Raw genomic sequence first — 16,196 nt, 5'->3', positions numbered from 1 at the left:
TAAAGCCCCCTCCCCCCTTCCCGCCCCATTAAGACATCCGTGGTTGGCTGCCACCAGGAGAAGAAAGAAGATATTTTATATCTGTAACCAACAAAACTGTAACCATAAATAATCTTCATTGTAAAATCATACCGTAATTTTCTAGCCCAATTTTCTTATGAAAACATCCTAAAATGTACAAAAGACTTCATTAAACGGTAAAATTACGGAATCGGTCCTATTTTTGTTTTACGGTATTAAAACCAAAAGTTCCTCTGAAAAGTCGCGCTGCAAATTTGCCATGAAGTTACCATGGAAACAATTAGGGTAAATTTCAGGCCTACTTTTCACAGGCCGTATCTTTTACGGTTTACTGTTAATTTTTCGGGGGGGGGGGGTTACGTTATTTTCGCTGTCCAATGGGGTCTTCCGTTTTTTTTAAAGCTATTTTATATTCTATTTTATATTAAAGCTAAAGATTGGGAGGGGAAAATTCACTATTATCTAACTGTACAAAATCAGGGTAATGAAGGAGAGAAACAAATAAAATTTAAAAAGAAGTACTCATAAAAAGGAAAGAAGCACGTGTAACGTCTGCTTAAGTACTGCAAATACAAATTAATTCACAATTTGCCCTCATTAAAATAAAATGCATGAAAGCTGAACGATATTAAAGCATGTTCAATACAGGAGAGCTGAGTGACAGAAATATTTGGCATGTCACCATTCTTGCTATATTGCTGGCGAGCTATCTCTTTCTCCTTCTTCATCATCTGCACCGACTCTTCTTCAAATTCTTCCCATTTCTTAAGCTTCATTTTCACCTTCTGTCTCCAGACGGTTGTATCCTTTGGATGGTTTCCCGCGTGATCTCAACTTTCTCACCGTTACCATGGCAACCATGGTAATGAAGAATCCAGCGGCCGCCACCAGCATCATATTGACTGGATTAGCCAACCACGATGTGTCTGAGAGAATGAGAAGGAGAGAAAGAGAGAGAGGGGGAAGAACATTATTATTGTTAATGGTTTGCATGATATGAACAGTGTAATATATACTCAGACAATTATTATTTTAATGACATTTTTTCCAAGTTATGGTGTGTCTATAGGGCTATCTTGTGTTTAACCTTTCGAGATACAGGGAAGAGTGATGTTGAATATCCGGGGCGTCGATCCGTGTTTTGGATAGGGGGCAAAAGTGAAAAAAATTCCCCAAATTTTCGCGCAAACTTACAATACAGAATAATTGTGAAATATGACAACTTTATAGTATTTTTATACCAAGTTTAATGGTGTAAAGGAATTTCCCATGCAATTTAAGCATTATTTGCATTACATGTTTTTCCAGTTTCCAAACTTATATGAAGGCAATTGCCCCCTACCCCTCTCAACTCACCCCCCCCCCCTGGATCGGCGCCTCTGGTGAATATGACATATACCATCTACGTAGACATGGTAGATATATAAACAAAAGCATTTTCGACATTCAACAATTTGGAAACAAAGATGGCGCTATTCTACTAAAACACTGGAGGTCCAATAGATTATGGGTCAACGTCTATGTCTACTAGGGCACCTGACGTTATTCTAGGATGAAAGTCTGTGGTTTTAATTGCCGGCAGCTAATTTTCATTTTCCGGTACGGCTCTTCTGCCCATGCAGGAGCAAGCCATTCTATTTTCAGGGATCTTTAATGCGATATGCATTTTTGCATCAACACAGGAGATGCGGATTCGGGTGGCTTCAATCAGCAATCCCCTTCACCCGACCTTTTTTCAGAAAACGTGTAAAACCGAGAGAAAATGATAACTAATTTCAAGTCTTGGTGCATGATGTGCCTTCGACTTGTAGCTTGAACTGTGAATGAACTGAATGAACTTTGAAATAAAAAAATGACTTTAAATCTGATATTACAAAAATAAAAGAAATTGTTTGCAGTTATAATGGGTCCCCTGGCTTATATATCACTGTAAAACGCTGTTTGACATTTTAAGCCCATTCTTTAAGTGCATCAGTGTAACAACTTCAAAAAACTTTTAAACAGGTTGTTTAAACTTTTAAACAAGTTGTTTAAAAAGGAAAAGTTTGAACAATAGCTAGTTAGAATGACAGGCTTAATCAAACAAAGTACTAAAAATTTAAACATTTTTATAGGACATGTATAGAGTAAAAACTCACCCATGGACCCGGCATGATGACTAGACGTTGGACCGTTGGAAATGGTGTGCGGTTGGGAGCTCGAACCCCGAGCCTCGCCGGCTGAACGTCTTGCCCTGGACACACATCCCTGTGAGCATCGGGATGACGGGTCATTGTCCTCGCAAACAAGGATGTCACAGTGAAGGTAGACCTTTACGCACAAATATAAATGATAAAAAGAGTTATCGATCGTTACAGTATTACAGCACAATGGCGTATCGATGTAGGGGCACATCCGCCCCATGCCCCCCCCCCCTTGCGAGGCACACACATTTTTTCAGGGGAATATTTTATGCAGCATGCATACGAAAGTGAGAACTTTGTTTTGTTTTTGTATTTTTGTTTGTCAAGTTTTCCCTTGAACAAAATTACAACCATTTTGTCGTTAAAACTAATTTGTTTTGTTTTTGTTTATGCTTGGCATTTTTTTTCTGTACTTAAACCCCCCCCCCGGAAAATCCTTGATCCGCCTCTGTGACAGCAAATTCGGTGTATAGCGTCTTTTTATCAGTGGCAGTATCATAATTTCATTATAGTGATAGCAATTCTTATTTACCAAGGGTAGCCACTTATGAACCATTCTCCCAGCGGACCCTCCATGTTATACTACCCTTGTCTAAATGTTAAGCGCCAAGCAAGAAGGCACAGTGTGTTCACATGTGGACTATGTAAACATATTATCCACAGTCACTGTTAAAATGATCAAATGGTGTGAAGATTTGGACGCCTCGACAGTCGGCAGTGTGACTGTTCACTGCATAATCGACTGTGTATTCAGTGTTTGAATGCTCAAATTTTCACAGTGTGAATGTGATTTCACACTGTGTCCCATACTGTGAACACACTGTGGTACAATGTTATGCATAAAAAGGGCCTAATTTTCCAAAGTGGTCCTTTCCTACTACGATTCTTACACATTTTGAGCCTGGAAAGTTAAGATAATCATTTTAATTTGATACTAGTCCCACAGACCAGACTTTCTCTCCTTTCTCTTTCAAGTTTTATCTTTCAAATTCTACCCCCTTAAAAATATAAATTTATTGCATGGGAAATCATCGAGGGGCGCCCCATGTCGCCCCGCTCCAAATTTATTTTAACATTCCGTGATCACCAACCCCCTTACCTCTGGGTATTCACCAATGAAAGCAAAGGCATCGATGGAGAATCCTTTTAACGAGGCATCTTCTTCGTAAAACGCAACGGTAGCATCAAGTCCACATCTGTGCGGATGTAAGAAATGAAAACGCCGCAAATTATGACGATAATGAATTAAAAATTAATAATAAAGATAATGATATTAGTTGTGCGGTATCCTGGATCCACACTTATTTTAACTACGAACTGTTTCTCCTTGATCAAATCTTTAAAGTGAATGTCACCCCCTACAAAAAGTCGATGAGGAAAAACGAGGGTCTCGCAGGCCTGATGCTGAAAATATCATCAAAATCGGATGTCAAATAAGAAAGATATGAAACTCTAAATTTTCACTTAATTTCACTTTTCACTTTATTTCTTAAAACAGTTATTTACACATCGGTACGCAAATGAGGTAATCGACTATTTCTATTGAATTTTATAAAATATTAATCATTTTGATTTTCTTTGTCCCTGAACATGTTAAAATATTGGTGTAATAACCTACCGTCATTTTGATGGAATGTATTTGTCAAATCTCCAAACACTTGAATAATGTATATTTCAAGCAATAAAATGCAAAAGAAATAGTGAGTTACATCGTCGACTTTCTCAATAGCGCTTCACTGTGTTGTGAAAATGACCGTTTCGTGGAAATGAGAGAAACTTAGAAATGGCACAACTTTCTAATTTCACTTCTAATTTTAGTGATATTTTCAATGTAAAGGGCACCGTACATCTTAGGGCTGGTCAATGCATGATCAAATTTGTGAGCAGATCGCATTCTGCTCATTTTCTGCAAAATATACTTAATGAAATGTATCCCTTTATTTGAGGTTCAAATTAACTGAAAGAATAACAATTATGGATGATGGCAAGCGTTTATTTTGGAGTAAAGGAAAATTTAGGTTCATATCGTAGTCAATCGTACGTTTGCTATAACGTCATTACGACTATATATATATATATATATATATATATATATATATATATATATATATATATATATATATGATTCGTTTTTATAGTAGTAATTCATCACTTTATTAACATTCAAATCGTTCAAACAAAGGAATAAAATAAGGATGATAAGATAGTCACAGACTGCTTTGGACATAGGCATTCGTAAGATCATTTAGAACATTACATAGTGACATGTAAGATATTTCATGTCTCAATATTACATGTAGCATAAACTTCTATGTTTTTTTTTTCCAAAATCTGGTCGCACACATCTCGTAAGGTGTGCAGTGATCCTTATAACAGTCTGATTTTCCGATCTTTGCAAAGATATTTGGCAGGTATGAACCCACTCCCGTCACACAAAAATTCAGAGCCAGGTGCTCCGGAAACACACACACATCCACACACTCACATACAAAGGTTCGTTTGCTTTGCTCGATCGCTAATAATTCCAAGAAATTCGTATCACTTTGATAATAATAATATTCCGCATTTATATAGCGGAACATATCGGAACGACGTCTCTAAGCGTTTTACAGATATATTATTACCCCGGCCATCGGATCCTTGCATGCCAGCATACAATGTATGCATCTTCTCCACTACATGGGGAGCATTCCAACAAGAGTTCCAAGACTCAATTACTAGGCATACTACATAGGCTTTCGCATCCTACTGGGTACCCATTTAACACCTGGGTGGAGATTGGCAAATTGTGAATTGACGCCTTGCCAAAGGACGCTATATAGGCCATGGTTGGATTCGAATACACGACCCTCTGATTACAAGGCGGGAGTCAGAACCGCTACACCACGGCGCTAACACAATATCAGCAAGCAACCATAATGTACAAAATTAAAAGAAAATTGTTGACCTCGAAATTAGTTCCTTACCCGTCTCTAATGAAGATATATTTGGTTGGGTTCATCGGAAAGACATCAGGCGTTGCCCAGCAACGATCGATCAACAGAGTCAGATCGGTAGAGGCATTCAGTTTTACTCCAAAGTACAGCGGTTCTCCCAGATACACCAGTGCGTCGGGGTCGGGTGGAGGCGCGGAGAAATGCTCATCGAGGTAGCGACCGAGATTGAGCGAGAAGTTACCATACCCCACCTCGGTGAAACTGACGATGCCAAGTTTGGGCTTGAAGTTACTGCCGAGCAGACTGCGACGGTTGATCTCGCATATGACCGGGATCTTCAACCGGAAGTCTCGGGTGATCAGCGAACCGTTTTCACCTGTCGGTTTGAAGTACGTCACGACATTGGAATATTTGATGACAGTGTCAGTTTGCTGTATGAATAATCAAGAAGAAATAAACAGGAATATTGATGAAAATGAGATTGAAGGGTTATTTAGCATTTCGGTATTAATATTGGCTTCATCGCCGTCTTAGACTTGGGTTCCAGACCCCTTTGATCCAGGGGCCTCTGACCTTGAGAGGGGATGGGAATGAAGCCCCCACCCCCACTTACCCTTTTCGATGACCATCTACAATATCATGTACACGCCTTCCACCAGACACTTTCAAATCGTTACGTAATTTGATTAATAATCATGAAAAATGATCTTGAACTTTTATACCCTAACTCCCTGAAGATGGGGTAGTCACCGCCTAGATATCTTGCAAGTTGTAGTTAACGGTGACTAGTTTTTCAGAGTATTCCATTGATTTTGAGTGTTCCCAAAATTGCAAATTCCATTTCAATATTGGGACAATTTGGGAACATAATAATAATAATTGAACCCCGGGATGCACCGACAATAGAAGATGGCCACCCTGCTCCGACTAAATTGAGAAACCGATCTGAACTTGTATCCCTAATTATTAATTTGGTTGTTAACTATAGTGTGAAATTTTACCTCGCTCTGTGTATCGCATTCATCATATCTGGTCGTGACGGCGATTTGTGAGCCACTGTAGTCGTAGCCGGTGCAACTCTGGTCTTCGAAGTGGACATCGCCAGCGTCCCCGTTGTTCTCCAAGAGAGTTCTATCGAGAATGGCGGTCATGCTCATGCTGCCACAGGTGACAGAAGCTCCTGTGGATGAAGACATTATAGTAAGCGCTTGTACGTGAAAATCAGTATCAGTCGGGAGTTTACCATTCAGAAAGGGAACTTACCGGTAGTCCCGAGAATGCCACATTACATTCGCACAAACGCTCCCGCAGTCCATAAAAATCGTACAAACGTCGCATGCCATCCTTGTGACATCGTAAGATTCGATCGTAGGATGTGATTACCATAAGCCCCTTTCACAATTGATGGTGCGAATGCTTACAACCGTTGTGATTCGGTGCAACATACATTGTGACCAAATGATCGCAAACGATCGCACGAGCAATTGTGAAGCCCCTTTACGGATATAATACGATGGTCGCAGACCAACCGTAAACGGATTTGGGCCTACAAATGGAACCAGACGTAATCTATGAAGGAAAAATAATGATCGATATAGGCAGAATCTAAGGCTTTTGAAACAGTTCAAATTATCGTCTAAATATAGTGACGAATTTTGATAAAGAGAGATAAAATTTCGTATATCATACCTGGTGCAATAGTTGTACCTGCGGGTGTAATGTGTCTTGTGGTGCCTGTATGGGAAAAAAAATAATTAGTTATAAAATAACAGCAACATTGACAAAAACGACAACAGTACAATCATAATACATGTAGATAAAATGCGGATGGGAATTAACGCCAAGAGGTATCAAGTGAACACTACTCACACTCTATCTGGTTTTAAATTGGTTAGGTTCAGTACAGTCCCTTTTAGACCTTCACGGCTTGTTAATAAAGTGTCATCCATGTACATACCGGCCACTCTTCTGGCGCACATCTGGTATTCAATTTTTCATCCCTGAGTGCACGGACGGAAACTTATCTATCTTCATGAACAGTTCAACCTTGTGGCCATCTAGTTCATCCATGTAGCTAGTGCCTAGCCGGGATTTACAAGGACCTCCTGGTGCTTACAAGGAGACTTCCAGGATACTAATACATTCGGTAGCTAGTTCGAATACTAATAAATTCGGTAGCAAGTAGCTACCGAATGTATTAGTTTGCGAAAAGTCTCCTTGTAAGCACTGGCAGGTCCTTGTAAATAGCGGCGAGATTCAGGGTCAAAATGTTTTTATTGTTCGCATACATGAACAATAGTCCCTGTTCATTGCCTCGTACGTGTCTGCTTCAGCTGCTACAAAAAGGAAAGAGCCTTCAGTCTTGGCTAATGGTCGCGAGATAATCCTATAGAGGACATAAGCAACTGTGAAGGTCCTTACAAGGACTCCTCCAATCTCCTCCGTGTATTACGTGTTTGCTCCACGGAGTTTATCCACAAGGGTGACACAACATTTGCTCCTACGACATTTTGCTCCGGTCTTAATTGTATCTCAGAGGTCATAGGGTTAGAGCTAAGCTTGTAATATGGTTTTTGGTTCAGAATAACGTAGAGATAGGGATGATTATAGGGCTTATTTAGTATTGGAAGCTAGGTTTTATGTTTGGCTTGACGTGCAGATTTCCATCGGAGCAATTGTCGCCGGAGAAAATGTCATCGGACCATTCCTAAGATCCCTATTGCTACATTGCCTATCCCTATACCCAGTTAGGTCCGCCTTCAATGCTGGGAAATATTAAAATTGGCAAAAAGCATCACCACGGATTGAGATCCATGATGACCCGTGTTGCTTCCTTGGACATGTTGGAGGTGTAAAGGGGGCATTCATGTGGTGCAATGGTGTCATTTACACCAATCTGCTCGGTGTAAAGGGTAACATTGAGAGAAAACGTGGGGTTACTTAGATGCTATTGTGGATAGTCACTTTATTGACTTTCCTTGATAGAAAATCTTACCAATCAATTAATTACCAAAAGAGAATTAAACAAATCATACACTAAGTACACTACACTTTAAAGGTCAAGTCCACCCCACAAAAAGTTGATTTAAATAAATAAAGAAAAAATCAATCATGAATAATGCTGAAACGGATGTAAGATAAGAAAGTTATGACAATTTTAAGTTTCGCTTATTTTTCACAAAACAGTTCTATGCTCAACTCAGTGATATGCAAATGAGAGAGAAAGTCGATGATGACACTCACTATTTCTTTTGTTTTTATTGCTTGAATTAAAACAAAATTTCATTTTTTACGAATTTGACGATTCGGATCTCTTTGCTTGAACCACAAAATGCTAAAATAATGGAATTCCACGTGTTTAGGGAGGAATGAAACTTTGTTTTACATGACAATGACGAGAAAACCAAAATATTTCATATTTCATATAATAAAATACAAAAGAAATAGTGAGTGGGTGATGTCATCGGTCCCCTCATGTGCATACAGAGCAGGAGGTGCTGTGTATACAACTATTTTGTGAAATTAAGCGAAAGTTTAAAATGTTATAACTTTCTTCTTTTACATCCGATTTTGATGGAATCTTCAGTGTTATGCTTGTTTGACTTTTTCTTTCTCTTCAAATCAACTTTTTGTTGGGGGTAGACTGGTCCTTTAATGAGAAAATCAAGCAACATCTATTATTAAGACAAATAAAAAAACACTTACTTCGGTCAGTGGTTGGGGGAGGGGGAGTCGTGGATGGTGTTATTGTTGTTGTCATGTCGTCAGTTGTACCTGAAACATAATATACCGAAAGTTACGTAGGTGGAAACTATCACAAAAAATCTTCATTTCGCGATTGGAAACGAAGTTTGATTGTTCACTCAATCTCTATATACTCCTCCTGCATACACGTGTTTCAGGGTGACCAGACGTCCCGTATTTCCCGGGATCGTCCCGTATTTTGCTCCTGTGTCCCGGCGTCTCAACAAACCCTTCCCGGGACGCCTATTTGTCCCGTATTTCAGAATATTAAAAGTGAAGAATTTCCATCAAATAACCAACAGTTGACGAAGCAGAGGCAACGATGAAATACTGGTTGGAGAATATCTCTATTAAACAATCTAACAGCGTTTGACCTTTGTGAACAAGGAGAAGCATACTGAATTGTTAAGAAAACGGTGAATGTATGACTATACATCATATCTAGAAAATATTTTGAACAAACATGTATTTCAGATGTTGACATTGGTGGCTTTCCATAGTTACGATAGATGGGATCAATCGTATTTCCGTGTAAGATGGGGCCCTGTTCAACATCTTGAATATGAGTATCATGATAAACACTTTGAGTTAATTTCGTTTGGCAACCACTTGCTGTTGGCCAGATTTTTTTTCCCCCAAACTGAGCTGATAATCATGACCGCATTAAGTGACCAGTTTTGTCCTATTAACATGCTGCTCATCTTCTGGGGGCCTGTTGCACAAAGAGTTGCGTTTAAACGGAAGTCAAAATATCAAGCGCAAGTCCCGAATACGGGTGCTTCATTGGCTGAGAATCAAGTTGTGCAAGATTTTTTGAGTTGCGTTTGATCGCAACTCTTTCTGCAACGGGCCCAGGTCGATCGCTGTGGACTTGTCTGTTCACTAGTATCTTATGCCCTGTTTCTCAAAAATATGCTAGTAGTCAATATATATATATATATATATATATATATATATATATATATATATATATATATATATATATAAATATATATCAGGAATGCGAAAAAAAGATGCTTATATATTTTGATACGTATATATATCTCAAATTGCTAAAGTTTTTACCCTTGTATGGTATTGTGAGATAGATAAATGTACTTACCAGGCCACATTGACGAGTAGTACCAATTAATGTTAGCATCTGAATGTTGAAAGTAAATAGAAATAAACAAATGAATGATCTAACGCAATAAAATAAAATGATATGACATACATGCACAATGTATCTTTTGCAGGACCAGATATAGTATGAACATTTACTTGTAGCGTTGTTTTATCTCATGATTTTCTTCGATTTAGCGACAGTGACACCATCTCCTATACTGCGACATTATTAGAAGATCATAATATTCATAGAATGAGTAAAACGCTAAGGATTTCATCAGAATACATGCATTGTAAAAGTTATTGAAATATATTTTGTGAAAACGATTATGCACTGTAAAAACTGCGGTGTTAAAACTGACACCAATTGGTGTTAATAGAGGACCACACCCTGAGGTGTTAAAATTACACACTAGAGATTAAACGTAACACCAAAGAGTGTAAATGTAACAACAAAAGGTGTTGTAATAACACCTATAGGTGTAAAACTAACACCACCAATTTAACACCGGTGTAAAATAACTGGTGTGGTCCTCTATGTACACCGGTTAACACCACCGTTTTTTGCTGTGTGTGCGTGCCGTTGTGAATGTGCTGACGATCTCATGTTCCCACTCTCTTTTTTTCTTCTTTCATGACATAAATTAGTCATAATTATTTCTTGCTTTCCTGCATTGTGTATACGACTTTTTTCTTGTAAAAGAAATGGGTGTCATCGGTAATGATCTTACACGACAAAGCAGTGAATGTCATTTTCATTTTTGCATTCTTGGAGATCAAACATTTTCATAAAATACAAAAGAATAAGGAAACATGACTTCACTGGCTCGCCCTATGCGTATTCATGAAAAAATGCAAAGAACTTTTACACAAAGCCATAATGTTATTATATTCTATCAAATTTTGATGATTTTTTTTCTTGGGGGGGGGGTGTTTTCATTGAAAAAAAAACATCATTTTTCAACGTGGAGTTCCCCATTTTACCTTCTTGGAATAGTGAATTCTAATTTTCTTGATAAAAAACAAACCCAAACAAGTAATAATTTATCTAATCAATAAATGACAATTGCAATTTTATTTGTTTATCATTCATCTTTACCGAGATTAGTTTTTAGAAATTTAAAATGAACTTTAGTATGATTGACAAAACGTTTCCATGTTTTAGCTTATCGACAAGGCCAATCCGTGCTGTGCTTTTATTTCGCTTACAGACCTTTTCATATTTACAATTTTGATATTGGAAGAACCTATAATAGTAGTACACTCCCATCGTGTATTTAACTTATTCTTTTCTAGTAAAGTGATAAAAATTATGAAAAAGAGGAAAAACACGAAAACATTGAAGGTTCTTTTTACAATTAAACAAATAACACGCAAACCTTATTAGATAAAAAAATCATAATTTTGCGTTACAACAAAACAGATTTGACAGATGTATGTTCAAAATTATGTAGACTTTATTTCTAAACTTATATATGGTAGCCTTGAAGGCTACCATATATAAGTTATATATTTTTTTTCCTTACAAACAAACTAAATGATTGACAGATACATCTCAAGTTATGCAATTCTATCTTCTGAGCTTTATTTTAAACAGTGTATAAAGTGCCGGTGGGGGGTGTAACAAGGTGTTACATATGCCCTCGAGGGGGGTGGTCACATTTCGAAAGATTATTTTTTCAATCAGACTTAGCATCTGTATTCGTCGTTGAAATTTGATTCAAATCCAGGCCTAAGAACATACTTTCTAAACATATAAAAATGACAGCTATAGCTTGATTACATATCTGTCCAGAAGAAGAAAAAACATTATGTAATGTGATATATTACTTTCCTACTAAAAAAATGTTATTTTGCTGTAGAAAGTTCTACGAACTGTTATATTTGCTTACACTCGAACAGCACACTGCAAAAACTCCGTTGTTGAGACAACACCAGTTAAAAATCAAACCGATACCGTTTTGATACTAAGTGGTGTTGTACATTGCGTATCAAAAAAAGGTTTACAATTAGAAAAAATCCTGTAAATTATACATTTGTAATATCCTGAAGATTTTTCCACATTTTAACATTGGTACAGATCCATTTAAAGTGATCATTTCACTTTGTTCTGATTTAAAAAATTATCATTTTGGTTCTTGAAAATGGGCTAAACATTAGGCTTATAGTGTAAAAATACCATAACAAAAGTTTCAAAGTATCATATTTACAGGATCAATTTTAAAACCTTGGAGATGTAAACCAAAGTTTGAAAATAGTTGGGAGTTGGTTTCAATGACTATGTGTAGGGGAAGGCGGGGTAAGTTGTGACAGTTTTTGCTCTTTGCATGTTAGAATTGATATGATTAATAATCTTGTCGAAATAAGTACCTTGCCTTGAAATTTAATTCTTCTGAAATATTTTCCACCTATATATAACTTTCTATCCCCACACTGAAAGTCATCGTGACCTTTGAAAAAAAAGATGTCAAATGGCTCAACTTGCCCCATATATGGGGTAAGTTTGAGCCACCTTCTGGGGTAAGTTGAGCCACAAAAACTATGTACAAAATGTATGAGGGGAGAACCAGCATGTCAATTTTTTGTTTAAAGTCTTTTCACTTGCTAATTCTCTATAAATGCTAACATCCTTTAAAAGGAAAAGAGCAGTCATGTAAATTTGCTCGTTTTAGCCAGCATTTCAATCGATTTTTATGGTTTGTTTGTTTTTTAAGATACATTACCATAGGAATTACCATGGCTCAACTTGCCCCATGCTGTTTGGCTCAACTTACCCCAGTCCGAACTTAGTGCGATAATTTTATATCCACACATTTTTTATGCATCCATCATATAAAAGACTATGACAAGAATGAAGATCCATACCTGGACTAATAATGTTGTTATCATGTCTTTATTATATTTAAAGACATGTGTGTTTATAAAGCACTTATCTATTTCACACTCTTTTTTACTTTTTTGGCTGAAATTCATATTTTTCCCTCTAAAAAACTACTTTTTGTTTCAAAGTTGAAAACAATATGGTGGGGTTAGGGGTTATGCTATGGGTCATCAATACATGACACCACCACAATGTCTGACTCATTCATTTTTGGCCTGGGGCTGGTGGCTCAACTTGCCCCTATGCTCAACTTACCCCGCCTTCCCCTATAGAGCAAATCTGTGCAACACAACACAGGCTCTAGAACACATCATGACCTACTGTACAGTGTGTACAAGGTATTAACTGAATGTACAGTCATGACCGTGCAGCTATGATAGCGTGTGTATAGGAGGTACACACAGCAGAAGGCAGTCTAAGCTAGTCTACATAGCCAACTGACTTTTTGAATTGGAGAAAACTGCCCATAAGCTGGAACCCATCTACTAGACGGTTCTCAAAATCAAGCTACTAAATTGGTACTTGTATCTAGAGTTTTTCATCCTATATTGTGACCTATTTCAGGGTTTTTGAGGACAAATACAGGCACTCATACACATTTTTCGTCTCAGTTAAACGATCCCTTTGAGCAAAATGTGATATAACTGTCGAAAAATATTTCCGCTTGAGTGAGCGCCACTTACTTTTGAAAAGTTTGTGAAAAATGATTTGAAAACTTTGAAATAGTTATGCGAATAAAAGTAGATCTTAATCATGAAGAACACTTGGAATTTAGCTAGTAAAATTGATTTGAAGATATCTTTTACCTTTTTAACTTGTTTCCTTGCCAAAAACACTTCGAAGAGTGCATTACAGCCCACCCCACTCCCCCACGCTCGGAAAGAAAGTGTCGAGAAACAAGTATAAAATGAAATGTAAACCCACTTCAAATGATAAAAACTTAGTGAAAAAATGCTGGAAATGTCTGATATAAACTTTTGTTCAGATTCAGTTGTCCTCAGATCGAGCTGGCACAAAAAGGGTAAAGGTTGTGCTTACCAAGTGTTGAAATTTCAATTTGGGTGGCAAAATCCTTACAAAATGCTTGAATGCATCCGTTTTATTTCAATTGACTTAAAGTGCAAGGGAAATGTATGAGAAATGTTTCGAAGGTAAGTTTGTTTTTGCCATTTCCCCTTGACACAACGTTAAAACGAGCATTTTTGTGCAGATTTCTGCGAGCTATACAAAAATGGACAGTGCTCACTCAAGTGTAACATTCTGTCAAAACTTTTACTTTCATTGGATAGATGAGACCCAAACCCAAGAATATATGTGAAAAGATAACCCACATGTTGTATATTGTTTAATTCCGGACTGTATAAGCACCTATCTGGTGTATAGACCAAAACGAAACTAGTGTTTAACACTTCTCTGGCGTGGACATACATGTATATAGATTCCGGGCTGGTGTTAAATCAAAACCAGAGTTTCAGCAGTGCATGTGGAGCGATGAAATGCGCATGCTCTGTAAAAAGCTTATCTTTGTAGCTTGTTTCTGCTAGCTATGGGAGCCTCTGTTACATTTGCCCCGTCTTAGAATTGTCACCGATTGTCATGCGTAATAATGTAAATGTTGTTATTTATCACACAAATACGATATCAATCTTCAAAACCGTGTATTTTGGGAGTTCATTAATGAAGGAATTTAAAAAATCTTACCATTTCCTGCTAGAGAATTTCCCACAGTTACAGCCAGTAGAAGGCTGATCAAGATTGCCTTTGCCATGGTCTTTCTTGACAATATGTTGTACTCTTCTCTTCTAACAAATGTTTGAAATGACCAGCTTCAACTATTTCCTGTTCATTCAACAGATCGTCTTATGCCGAGAACTGTTAACATCTATGAAGACTTGTATTTCAAACTTCGATTTTTATCACAGATTTGAGATTGTAACATCTCCATTGCGATCTCAGCGACTTCAAGTTCGCGGAAGGATTTCGTCGTCCAAGACAGGTTCAACCAATGAGGGACTCGAGATCCGCGCATGCTCAGATAATCAAGTAGTCCCGGCATGAAGATAAAAGAACTGCATTAGACTTCCGTTTTCAATGTATCATGCCAAAAAGGTTAATGACTGATGATAATTTTTAGATAATTTTTTAACTTATTCTTAACCCCTCTCTTCGATGGATGCCAGATAATTCTAACTAGTTGATGACAGTAAGAGCTATTGTTCAAACCGACAATGCCCTTTGTTTACAGCACTAGCTTAATGAACCCAAAATGTAGGCCTATATGTTTTTTTTCGAAAATACTCATACTGATTACAGACTGGGGCCATTTACAATGGAATGTTTGAGGTTCTAACTGAATAAGGCCTATAAGGCGTGGTAGCAGCAGTGGTATAACAGTAATAGTAGTGGTAGCGGTAGAAGTAGTAGTAGAAGTGGTAGTAGTGGTAGAAGTAGTAGTAGTAGTAGTAGTAGTAGTAGTAGTAGTTGTAGTAGTAGTAGTAGTAGTAGTAGAAGTAGTAGTGTAGTAGTAGTAATAGTGGTAGTACTATAGCAGCAGTAGTAGCAGTAGTAACAGTAATAACAGCAGCAACAGCAGTAGTAGTAGTAGTAGTAGTAGTAGTAGTAGTAGTAGTAGTAGTAGTAGTAGTAGTAGTAGTAGTAGTAGTATAGAACAATTGCTATTACTACTACTACTACTACTACTACTACTACTACTACTACTACTACTACTACTTCTACTCCTACTGCTATTACTGTTACTACTGCTACTACTTGCAATGTTATACTTACTCTTCTGTTATTATTACAACTACTTCTTCTACTATTACTGTTTTGACTGACATAAAACCAAATATATTTGAGGATACATAAATAAACAGTAACATCAGTGTCAATGTCATTGTGCAGTTTAGTTTGTTTATTTAGTTCTCCAACTCAATGATGGTTGCAATACGGCCAAATTGTCACATATCGCAGCATTTTTCACTCTTTGCTTTTTCACATTGTGCAAAATATGTCTGAATGAACGATTATTCAACAATTTTCTATTTACCTTCCTGTATAAAAAAAAATTGACTCAGAAGGGGATCATTCATTTTTTTTTATCTCATCCTTATTCTTCAAAAAGCGGATTGGTATACATATGCACGTAATTAAGTTTGTATTATCGAAATATTATCTCACATATTTTGTTTTATCTCGAGTGGTATTTGGCGATTAAATAAGCATCAATAGGAAATATCCGTCTATGACGTTATATCTAATCTCCAAGTATTTACATAATCATCATGCCAAAATAATCAGCGTCTAGTTGGCTGCCCAAATCAAATA

General features: G+C 37.2%; 2 protein-coding genes across 2 annotated transcripts in view; both read right to left on the bottom strand.

The window, feature by feature from the left end:
- Nucleotides 1-366: 366 nt before the first annotated feature.
- On the bottom strand, nucleotides 367-10,086 carry LOC121428877 (ZP domain-containing protein-like). Its single transcript, XM_041625750.1, has 8 exons — nucleotides 9,987-10,086; nucleotides 8,846-8,914; nucleotides 6,830-6,874; nucleotides 6,142-6,320; nucleotides 5,171-5,571; nucleotides 3,304-3,400; nucleotides 2,160-2,331; nucleotides 367-947 (listed from the first exon to the last, which is right to left on the bottom strand). Exons 1-8 carry the CDS (start codon nucleotides 9,994-9,996, stop codon nucleotides 787-789), a joined length of 1,134 nt encoding a protein of 377 aa, XP_041481684.1. The 5' UTR covers nucleotides 9,997-10,086; the 3' UTR covers nucleotides 367-786.
- Nucleotides 367-16,196, bottom strand: part of LOC121428876 (ZP domain-containing protein-like) — a 38,037-nt gene continuing 22,207 nt past the window's right edge. Inside the window, exon 13 of the mRNA XM_041625749.1 lies at nucleotides 367-772. The gene's annotated coding sequence lies outside the window, so the exon portion shown is untranslated. The remainder of the gene's footprint in view (nucleotides 773-16,196) is intronic.

Source organism: Lytechinus variegatus, chromosome 15 (assembly GCF_018143015.1).
Source record: "Lytechinus variegatus isolate NC3 chromosome 15, Lvar_3.0, whole genome shotgun sequence".
NCBI lineage: Eukaryota > Metazoa > Echinodermata > Echinoidea > Temnopleuroida > Toxopneustidae > Lytechinus > Lytechinus variegatus.
The sequence above is the reverse complement of the archived record's forward strand: the minus strand, read 5'-3'. Positions and strand labels throughout refer to the sequence as shown.